This window comes from Polypterus senegalus, chromosome 4, assembly GCF_016835505.1.
Source record: "Polypterus senegalus isolate Bchr_013 chromosome 4, ASM1683550v1, whole genome shotgun sequence".
Taxonomy (NCBI): domain Eukaryota; kingdom Metazoa; phylum Chordata; class Cladistia; order Polypteriformes; family Polypteridae; genus Polypterus; species Polypterus senegalus.
The window spans coordinates 214906776-214919177 of record NC_053157.1 but is presented as its reverse complement, the minus strand read 5'-3'; the positions used below and the strand labels follow the sequence as shown (position 1 = coordinate 214919177).

The 12402-nt window shown below is 34.5% G+C and overlaps 1 protein-coding gene across 1 annotated transcript in view; it reads right to left on the bottom strand.

Moving 5' to 3' along the window:
* The window catches only part of dnaaf9 (dynein axonemal assembly factor 9), a 179419-nt gene that overhangs the window by 117439 nt on the left and 49578 nt on the right, over positions 1 to 12402 (bottom strand). Inside the window, exons 8-12 of the mRNA XM_039751936.1 lie at positions 11133 to 11234; positions 8855 to 8910; positions 5507 to 5642; positions 4974 to 5055; positions 1940 to 1976 (exon numbers count right to left, since the gene is read on the bottom strand). Of these exons, the coding sequence (XP_039607870.1) occupies positions 1940 to 1976; positions 4974 to 5055; positions 5507 to 5642; positions 8855 to 8910; positions 11133 to 11234 (413 nt within the window). The remainder of the gene's footprint in view (positions 1 to 1939; positions 1977 to 4973; positions 5056 to 5506; positions 5643 to 8854; positions 8911 to 11132; positions 11235 to 12402) is intronic.

Here is a 12402-nt window from a genome sequence, read left to right as displayed (position 1 = left end):
TTCATCATTGTTTGATTTACTTGGACCATTTACAGTTGTAGCTTTTACAATTTCATTGTACTGCTACAATGATAATAAAGGTTTCCTCCTAATAACTTTATCAAATGAAATTCCTGAAGACATCAGAAAACAGCTACAATGCCAATTGCAATCCTCTGGAATACCATGGAACCACAGTGAAACAGAAAACACTGAGTAATTTGGCAGCTGACACTTCTTGGATCACTGATTTTTGTTCTAAAAATGCAGAATTATCCAGTAAAAACACAAATTATCGGACTCAAAAAAACACTCAAAACTGCAGGCTGCTCTCATTCCCATTGGCCTCTCCAGGGAGTAGCAACACAAAAACCACTGCTAACCAAGAAAACAAAATCCTTGTACCTCATTTGCCAGGAAGCAAATGATGGGACAGATCCACAACCCTTTCTTGGTATAGTCTTATATGGAAAGACAATGCAAAGCCTTTTTGGACAACATGAAGCACATTATATCTCTCTATTATATAAAAAAAAAACATGGGACGAGACGAGCCGAGACTTTTTAGCCTGGGACGAGACATGACTTTTTCAGAGAGATACTTTCAAGTCCCTCAAGATGAGACTTTATACCAAGAGATTTAACCACGCCTGGGGCAGGAAATAAAAGTCAAAGAGTGGATGACAAAGTAGAACGTCGTTAAGAGGTTCAAATATGTTGGCGTGGTAAATATGCAGAGCAGGTTAGAGATAATGAAAGTACTAAAATTCAAAAGTAAAAAAAAAATGATAGTAAAGATCACATTAGCACAAACAAACAAATTATTACTTGGTGAAATAACGGAACAGCGAAAAGAGATCGAATATAAAATTGTTTGGATTTAAAGTTTAAGTCGGAGATCATTCGTGTTGCAATCAGGGAAATGTAGCGTTTCTTCCCAATGAAGAGGCGTATCCACGAGAATTAAAAGATTTGATCTTTGGAGAAAGTGAAATCCAAATATGCGAGAGGCAGAGATGCCGGGTTTGGCGAGCAAACACCCCTAGTGTTGTATAAAGAAAAAAAAACATTTTAAGGTAAGATCATCATATAAATAGTTGAACATGGTGGTGGTAATATAAGGTTATGGAAATACTTTGCTGCCACATAACCTGGGCAGCCTCTCATAACTAACAGCACCATAAGTTCTGCTCTCTCAGAAAATACTCTAAGAGATTGTACAGACATTCATTGCTGAGGTGAAGCTGCAGCATATCTGGATCGTAAAGTAAGACAATTATGCAAAACACAAAAGCAAGTCCATGTCAGAATGGCTAAAAAGTATCTAAATTAATATTATGGACTGGCCACTCAACATCCACACATAAATCAAACAAAAGATTCTATAACAGGACATAAGAAAACTACCAAATGTTTCCAATTTAAAGCAGTTTGGCTAAAACAGCAAACTAAAATTGGGATGTGAAAAACTTTATTATAATTTAAGTGTTTGGTTACTGTTACAGCACCTAACAGTAGCAAAACTGTTATGAAGTATAAGGTAACAATTACTTTTTCCACACTGTTTTAGTTGTTATTAAATAACTTTCTTCATTAAATAAATTATATCATTTAAAAAAAGCATGCTGTTTGCTTAATCAAGCATTCGTTCTGTAATGTTTGACTTTGGTTGAACATCTGAAAACATTCAGTGCCAATAATGTACAATAACAGAAGAGAAGGGGGTAAATACTTTTCATAGCAATGTATTTTAATCATAGGATATTTATAACCACATAGACAAAAAAAAAACAGCAATGCAGTTCAAGAGGCAAAAGAAATACATAGACAATGAAGACAAAACGTACAATATACACTATATACACCACAAAAAAAATATATTGATAGCCCAAATGTTAGCTCCCAGGTCAGGTAAAACATATATATATATAAATATACAATATAAAATAAACTGACTCACATTAGATCAGTCTTTTTGTGTTTTCCATTGTCATTACCTGTGGGAAAACAATGCACAAAATAAATTCAAGATAAAGGTTGACTTTAGTTGAATATTCACACCATCATAATATGGAAAAACATTTAGAGTGTAATTGTAATATTTATGCCATTCTTTACTTTCAAAGATAACAAAGTTTGTCTCCAGAAAACAGTAGCTTGTAGTTTCTACACACAAACATACCAAGTTAATAAACATTACTGCTTAAAAAAGATAGAACATGTTTAAAGAGCAAAACTTCTCATAACAAGCTTAAACAATCTGATTTTCTTATCAGTCATCATATATATTTACAAAAATAACTAATTATATATTCATAGGGTCAATAGCGCCACATGTACAGAGTATCATGAAATGCTTACTTCCATGTAATCATTTATATAGATTAATTAATATAACATAGCTAAAGTTAAGAATGTCTATCTGTACGTCCAGACATCGCTAAGAGAGGTTTTCTCTTAACATACAAGCCACCAGTGATCACAAGTGTTTAGAAAATGGAGAAAAACTCCCATTTTCAAAAAACCTCTGGGTATGTGCTTCGGCTCGAGCGCAGACAGGTAAATTGACCTGCTTATGGTCACACAGCATCAGCAGTCGCATTTGAACACACAACTTCAAGGATGGATGCCCAAAGTCTTTATCACTACACCACACTGCTTGCCAAAAACTATTCCAGACTACTACATTAAAAATGGGTATACCCATCAAGATGTGACCCATTTAAGTAAACTACTACTGCCATTTACAAATGCAGGTATTGAGTCTACTTAAGAAAACAATCGGTTCCAATGTAGACATAAGGCAGACCGATATATGCATTCATATATGTGCATGGATCTAGTTTTTATTTCTCGAAGTGAGCGTGGAAACTGGTGTACGCAACATTTTTATGGTTACATTTCTATGTGTTCAAGGGCAAACTTTAGTCTTGGCCAGATGTTCTTTCTGGACAGCAAAGGTTTCCTCCTGGCACAACTCCCATGTAGATCTAATTTGTACAGCCTCTTTCTAATGGTAGACTTATGTACTTTGACATCGGCCTTTGCAAGAATTATTCGTAGGTCTTATGAGAAAAGTCTGGGGTTCTTGGAGATTTCCTTTAGCATATCGTGTTCTGCTCTTGGGCTGAACTTCCCAGGATGGCCTGGCCTAGACAAGGTGGCAGTTGTTTGAAATCTTCACCACTTGTAGATGATCTTCTGCAACAGTAAATGTTTGATTTCCATTTGCTTGGAGATCTTTTTAAATCTCTTCCCAAACTCAAATTCATCTATAACATTCTTTCTGAAGGCCTCAGCACAGAACAAACTAAACTAAATATCTGTGGTTTAAATAAAAAAGTGGTTCTTCCAAGATCTTCTCTAATAATATTGTAATCAACTGAACCCAATATGGTGGTAGTAAGAAATGTAGCGGTGTGCTTACTTTTTGCATATGTGAAATGTATGTTTATATAAACTATGTAGATAGGGAGATCCAGATCTAATTATGCAATTTTTATTACGCTATAACTTAAGTTTATTACATAGAGAATTCACAAAAAATTATTTTTGTTGCTGATAGATGGCAGCACCTGCCCTGCATTCCAAAATGGCGGGGAGACGGTGGTCAGTCAAACAGCGGGTGCAATGTGTTCGCCTTTTCATAATTGCATAATTAGATCTGGACCACCCTGTGCAAAGGCCTACAAAATGTAAATGTGGCATGATGTTTATAATATCACCTTAAACAGATACTGTTTAAACAAAGATCAAATCTTGATGTGTCCACAAATGTTATTATTATTTTTTTTTTAAATTCATAGGTGTATTTACTTTTCATATAACTGTAACCAATTAGGTTATTATGGTCAATATTGTCACATGTACAGAGTTCAATTAAATTCTTTGTGATGGTCAATATTGTCACATGTACAGAGTTCAATTCTTTGGGATTAGTTATGTCATATTAATATAAAATAGAGTTGAAAGAAAACTTTTTTTTATATAAAAGCCATATATTTAATGGTGCTAACTACATCAAAGAGTGATGTGCCATTTGATGATACCAAAGGACAACACACATTAAGAATAAGAAATTATATTATAACCAATGAAAGAATTCAGGATATTAACTGATAAAAACAATTAAGTGTAACCAATGTTTAAACAATCAGCCATTTTGCCCCTTTCTTATGTTAACACACATTACTATTATATAAAGCCATCTTGCAATGCCATCAGATGCATAAATGTAATCATTCATTCAGGTAACTTTTTAACATAAGGAAGTTGAATTATAGTTACAAATATTTGTCTTCAATTAAATGTACTTGAATAATCACAGCTCTTTTGGACTACTCGTTATTTTTGAAATACTGTTCCACTATTTATGACGCAACACATATTCATGTTATTTTGTAGCTATATTCTCGGCTTGCAACTAGATGAGTTATGCTCTTGTATCTTAAAAAATTGACACAAAGCGGATGGCTATCAATAAACAGTTCTAAAGAAGACAGAAATTCATCCTAGGAGTAAAAGAACATTTCTGTTAATCCATTCAACAAGGCAGAGCTTGCTAGAGACAGAATATTAAGGCTGGTGATCTTGTAAGCAAATAGAGACATCCCCCATTATTGAAGAGATTCTGGACAGAGGTAGGATAACTGCAGGAGATTTAACAGTCCCAAGAACATGCAGAAAAAGGAGGAGAAGAGAAGAAGATGATGAGCAAGAAGAAGAACTGTGCCTAAAAGGTGGCAAGCCACCCTACTTCACAGACAGGAAACAAACTTGTGAAGATTGACTTTGCTAGGCTGTGTTCTACTTGACTTGTGCGATTTATTTTTAAAAATAAAACACACACACAATTTCAATATACATCTTGGTCCAAAACAAAATCACATTACTTTTACAGATTTATTGACATATTTTGATATTTATAACAATGTTAACATCTTTGCTTCCTCTGTTCTACATTTCTTGCCATAAAAGTGGTTGCTGAGGCTCACCAAGATAAGGTGCATGAGTAGTTCCAAAAAAGCAAGTCCTAGCACAGCCCAAGGGTCCTTTCGGCATAACACAGTGTGCAAGCTAGAAGAAAATACAAAGTATGAACACCTTAATACAGAGATAAAATAAACGTCTAATTATAAACAAATACAAAAATTTTAAATTGCTATTCACAGCTGATCTCTCAAGCATTCCTTGTACATTTAATAGAAAGAAATTAAAATGGTTTCAAGAAAAAAAGAAATACACATACACATATATATATTTTATATATATATATATATATATATATATATATATACACACATATATATACATATATACACACACACACACAGAAAGATCCACCAAAATGTTATTTGAGTATCAGATAACACCACACAATTCAGAAAAAATTGCAGATTGACGGTTATATTAGTTCAGGGTATATAATTATTCAGAAAAATGAGGAAATGATATGTTTACTACAACAGTTAAAAACCTTAGCTTTAGATGCAAGATTCATGATCAGTTTAACACTATTTTTACCTACCATGTGCTTTGCAGCTGTTCCTCTACTCCCTGTATTTCTCACTTGGTATCCCTCTGATGGGAAGGTACATGAGTAACAGTTCAGGTCTTTTCTAGAAGAATGGCTTCCAAATAGCACAAACGGTTGTCGGCTCTTACTAAATAATTAAAAAAAAAGACATTTTCTTTACACTAAAATTTACTCTCACATATGGACAAATATATTGTGTACTGGAGGAAAACTGCAGTTGGTCTCAACACAACTAAAAAAATGTTTATTTAAAATCTGAAACAACTAACAAAATGGTAAATTTAAAGTAACTAAATATCTCTTAAAAATTAGTCTGAAATTATGGCAGACATTTGACACTTCTGCATTATTTAATCAAATCCATTACTAAGGATGATACTAAATAAGAAACATGTAGTTTGTATGATTACTTGCATATAGGTGCATATTGGCTCAGATTTCTACTATGTATTTAACAAATGTGTTAAAATGCAGCAAAGATATTAGAACTATGTTCCGATCTATGTTAAGTCAATTGTGTCCTAAAGTTTTTACAAGGTTGTGGTGGATCTCTACTTTGAATTACTCACTCTGTTATCCTATGGGTACCCTGCTGTATTGAGATTTGGTGATTGCAAAGAAGTCTACATTGAAATTCACTTTCATATTCTGTTATGTTGTGGTGCAATTTCAGGACTTTTGTTGAGGCTATCCAAAATGAGTACACTGCAGTCATAAAGAGAAATATTCATTGTGAGGAATGCTTAAATATATTACAGAATCCCAGGGCATTAAGACAGGGAATAAAAGTTTCTGAACCTATAAATGTCCAGTGTTGGTGCTCCATTGTAAACTCCAACAGAATCCTGTACTGGCTGTTAAACCAATGATGATAATCATAATGATGAATGCAATCATTTATTTGTGCATGGGTCCAAATTATCTGCGAAAATGTGTTCCTGAAGGTGTCAAGAAACAACACCTTTGTGCTTCAAATGGTACAGAGGACTAGAGAAACAAATAACTTCACAAAAATATCTTAAACCTGCACACCTATTTTGAGGTACTTTACATTTACTTTATCCAAGGCAACTTACAACATCTATGAAACAATTGGTTACATTGCTCCAACTGGAAAACCAAAAGTAAAGGCATTCCAAAAAAGTTGGGACACTAAACAAATTGTGAATAAAAACTGAATGCAATGATGTAGAGATGGCAAATGTCAATATTTTATTTGTAATAGAATGTAGATGACAGATCAAACATTTAATCCGAGTAAATGTATCATTTTAAAGGAAAAATATGTTGATTCAAAATTTCACGGTGTCAACAAATCCCAAAAAAGTTGGGACAAGTAGCAATAAGAGGTTGGAAAAAGTAAATTTGAACATAACGAAGAGCTGGAAGACCAATAAACACTAATTAGGTCAATTGGCAACATGATTGGGTATAAAAAGAGCTTCTCAGAGTGGCAGTGTCTCTCAGAAGCCAAGATGGGTAGAGGATCACCAATTCCCACAATGTTGCGCAGAAAGATAGTGGAGCAATATCAGAAAGGTGTTACCCAGCGAAAACTTGCAAAGACTTTGCATCTATCATCATCAACTGTGCATAACATCATCCGAAGATTCAGAGAATCTGGAACAATCTCTGTGCGCAAGGGTCAAGGCCGTAAAACCATACTGGATGCCTGTGATCACTGGGCCCTTAAATGACACTGCACCACAAACAGGAATGCTACTGTAAAGGAAATCACAGAATGGGCTCAGGAATACTTCCAGAAACCATTGTCAGTGAACACAATCCACCGTGCCATCCGCCGTTGCCAGCTGAAACTCTACAGTGCAAAGAAGAAGCCATTTCTAAGCAAGATCCACAAGCTCAGGCGTTGTCACTGGGCCAGGGATCATTTAAAATGGAAGACTGTTCTGTGGTCAGACGAGTCACGATTCGAAGTTCTTTTTGGAAATCTGGGACGCCATGTCATCCGGACCAAAGAGGACAAGGACAACCCAAGTTGTTATCAACGCTCAGTTCAGAAGCCTGCATCTCTGATGGTATGGGGTTGCATGAGTGCGTGTGGCATGGGCAGCTTGCATGTCTGGAAAGGCACCATCAATGCAGAAAAATATATTCAGGTTCTAGAACAACATATGCTCCCATCCAGACGTCATCTCTTTCAGGGAAGACCCTGCATTTTTCAACAAGATAATGCCAGACCACATTCTGCATCAATCACAACATCATGGCTGCGTAGGAGAAGGATCCGGTACTGAAATGGCCAGTCTGCAGTCCAGATCTTTCACCTATAGAGAACATTTGGCGATCATAAAGAGGAAGGTGCGACAAAGAAGGCCCAAGACGATTGAACAGTTAGAGGCCTGTATTAGACAAGAATGGGAGAGCATTCCTATTTCTAAACTTGAGAAACTGGTCTCCTCGGTCCCCAGACGTCTGTTGAGTGTTGTAAGAAGAAGGGGAGATGCCACACAGTGGTGAAAATGGCCTTGTCCCAACTTTTTTGGGATTTGTTGACACCATGAAATTCTGAATCAACATATTTTTCCCTTAAAATGATACATTTTCTCAGTTTAAACTTTTGTTCCGTGATTTATGTTCTATTCTGAATAAAATATTAGAAGTTGGCACCTCCACATCATTGCATTCAGTTTTTATTCACGATTTGTATAGTGTCCCAACTTTTTTGGAATCCGGTTTGTACTTTACAGAAAGAAACAGACTCCCAGTGCACTAAATTTATTTCTCCAGTATTGTCAATGTTTAAAAATAATAATTTATTTTTCTTAATATATCTTAAAACTTACCTGCAGGATTTTTTCACTGGAAATGAATTTCCAGGAAAAAAATTCTATTCTTATCGGTAATATTTTAAAAGAAAACATTCAGCAGTAGAAATCATCACTACATATTATTGAGTATATACAAAATAAAACAGTACCGGTTTTAATTTGGAAAGCAAGACTTTAGGGATTACCATGTCATGTCGCCTCAGTAAACATGATTAAGTCATGCTGATTGCACTTTTCCAGTATGAAAATGGAATAATACATTATTTTGGGAAATGCATAGATTGTGTTAATTATGAAATGCTCTACAAAATACTGAGTGTCATAGATAGGTAGAAAGGTAGAAACTGGACATTTTCCCAAAGTCACTTTTAAATTCCATCCCAACCAAGAAGAAAAGTATATAGATAACATAAACAGTCAGTTAGGACTATGCAGTATGTTGGAGTAAATGTTAACCATGTTATGTTATCTTTAAAGAACCTTTTAAACATCATCCTGTCATAAAAAAAAAGAAGATTTCTAACAAATCACTTAAAACAAAACACACCTGGAATCTGTGATGTGGCTGGAAATCAGTCCATGAGTAAAATAACTGCGAAATGGCTAAAGAAAAATGAGACAGAATAATAGAAGATCTTATTTTTACATGTATAAAATTATTACTTTTTTTATTAAATATATGTTCCGTAAAATGTACCTGTCAACACCATACGCCACATATTGCTTAAGAGCTTTAAAAATAACAATTGAATTCCTGGCAATTTCAAATTATTTGGGAAAGGCCATAAGGAAACCAAAATTACTCACATAATACTTTATAAGTTCCCACAGCAAACAAGACGCAGACTAAGTGAATTAAGGCAACTATATGATCTATCCACATTCAGCACTTTGTTAATGATGCTTTTCGATGGAGTATTAACAGGAATTAAACACAATTTGCAGTGTGGTTGCAGGTCAATGATGTAGGCGCTCCTTTTGTTTTGGTTGAGAACTTGGAGAAGGGGTTTGTATTTACATACTTAATCTATCAAAGCACCCAAACCAAACAAGCACTGCCTAACTCACTCCTTAAAGGAATACGTCACCCAAGAAATTATCTTTTTTTAAATCTGTTATCCCATGTTGTTTGTAGTGGGGACTTAGAAAAACTGCTGATAAAATGCGGAACAACAACTGCAAAACATATATGAAGTTCCTTGTGTCGAAAAATCAATATTATTATCAGGTAACTAGTCACATGCTCACAAAATCCAAACAAATACTTTTGTAGCAATTTATCCAAAAAAATACATAATGCTTGACACGCGAGTATACAGTAGAGGATACTGAATTTTGCAGTCCAGTACAGGTCCAACTCACTGGTGGACAAAGAGCAAGATGCTTATGCCATACAGACAAAGGGGGAAACCAATGTGTGCTTTAATGGCATGGTAATCTATAACAAAGAGTCAATGAAAATAATATTTCAGTTTCATACAGTGAACAGAATGGACATATGATCAATGATAACATTAAATCACATGTGGCAAGTATAGTTGCTGAAAATGCTGGTCTCCTTCCAGGCACACCACAATCAAATATGCTGAACAGCAGTGACAGAAAGGACATGTACTTGAAAGTTTGTTTTTTTTTTTCCTTTTTTTAGTTTTATTGCTTTACATCAATTAAGTGCAGCTTTCCTAGCACAAAAGTGGAAAAAGTGTAAATATTTTTGACTCTCTCCATCCTTTCTGTGCTTTTCCACTAAAAAAGGAATTGTTACAAATAAAAGGACTTGAAGTTACATTTACAACATAAAGAGGATAGTATTTTTTACCCTAAACTGTAATAAACACAGACTCTTTAAATATCAGTTTCACACCTGACTTCATAAACAAAATGTAAACCTTATTCAAAAGCTAACAAATTAATTGTTGGATTTCATTTTGTATATTCAAAAATCACTCTATATATGACAAAATCTATTACAAAATCTACAGTGTAAATATACAGAATGCACAATAAGTTGAAATCAAAATGTCTTTAATTAACCCAATTTTAATAAACTCCAATCTACAAATTAAAATAGTATTTATGACCAACAAACTCAGTGACACACACACAGGCAGAAAGCCAAATAAAACAAGTGAATTTGTCTCCTAAGCCTAGATGTGTTCAAGTATTAAAATTTATTTGCATACATTATATCTGTGTGGAGTGGGATTATTTGTTCAGCACCACATCTTCTCGTGCAACTTATGAACATAACAAAAGTTGAGAAATTGCAGAAATGTTATTTTCTAGTGACATCCACCCATTTTCTTAACATGCTCACCCAAGACAAGCCTGTGAGGGATAGGCTGCACTAGTGACAGTCTCTTCTAGATCATGATAAAGATAAGCTAGTTTTGTTTAATCTTTAAACTCTATGAAGTTGAATGCAGTTGTTTGGAGTAAAAATTAAAAGATACATAAGTAGAGGATACATAAACACTTGATAGTTAAAACTGAATAAACAAGTGTTTTTCCCTTAGAAACAAATATAAAAACTTATCCTAAACCTTTAAATCTACAATTGTTAATATGTTATCAAAATTCGTGACTTGAGCATATGATAAGGTAAAATTTGGTGTTCATGTTCACTCAAATCTGCATCAATGACCCAGACTCCAGCAAGAGAGTAATAAACCAGCTCAGTTTTCATCATTTCTATGTATCAAAACAAAGGGAAAGCAATTAACTAATAATGATACAAAAACAGGAGACATTAGTTAGCTGCTTTATTTCACTTTACAGACGGTTACCAAAAAAAAAACTTTCTAGCGCATGTCCATGTCATTTACCTCAACTGCTTGTGCTTCAGACACTTCCAAAATGGAAGAGTTGCTCTCCACATCAAAACAGCTATATAATCCATTCCATTGCTTCTCATAGATTGGAAGGTCCTGAAAACACAAATGAGTCTTAATATTTTGACTGACATCAGTAAGTAAAGTACAGAAGTAAATGCAAGCCAGATCCTGAGTTAGACCATGAATTAAAACATTTAGAATTTTAACAAAGAAACCATTATATGTCAATGAATTCTTTCTTGGATCTAATTAGTTATTAAGGATTGCTATTGATTTTAATTTAATAAATACATTTTAAAAAATTAAATTCTAACAAGGTACCTTTCAAAACAGAATGAAGATGCACCTCTACAGTAACCAAACAGGGGAGATGGATCATTTATCAGGTGGTCATGCTACTGCAAAGTGCCAATCAATGAACTGTAGCAAAGCAGCTCAGGAACTCTAAAGAAGGGTGCATATTCTTATGGGGTTTTAAATGTCTTACTGATGTTGGATGCAAAGGCATTTAAAAAGCAATGGCTATGTGATTTTCTGTAGTGCCAGGGGATTAGGGAACAAACAGATCCCAGATATTTTTTCAGGGTGATTTATCTTAATGTGGGCTTGGACTTTTATCTTCAACCTTCTGAACACTTACAAACAGTAAGCATACTGTCCCTCCAGGATTTCTCAGGCTTTTTTTGTGATTGTTGCAACCTAAAATGCCTGATTTTGAGGCAGCTTTTTTAAAAAGCTGAAGTGAAAGTTGAGATGTTTTTTACTCTATAACTGCAAGAATAAATGAATTTACAAAAGTAAAAGAACACATATTTAGTACAGATTAAATGCAATAAAACTGGGTAAGAAAAGTTACCCACTCCACTGTTACCCTCACTAATAAAATGTGTGAGCTTATTTGTGTATGTTCTTTCCTCTGCATCACTGCATCAGTAACATATGACACACACACTCACACGTACAATTTTAAAACATTAAACAAAGTACATACATCATGTTTAAATGTTTCACTTAATATTTTATCCCTAAACATATTTATTTCTCTCATACTCGCTCACACACACCCAAACATGCTGCGCACACATACATACACACACACAGACTGACAAGCACCCCTCTGTAACTTTCTAATTATGCCTCTGTAACATTTTCCATAAACGTACATTTTAATCTAACTCTCCTTGTTTCATTCAGCACTTGAAACCAATGTGGATGCAACAGCCTCTATCACGGTCACTTGTCGTGTCTGTAGTCCTCGCGT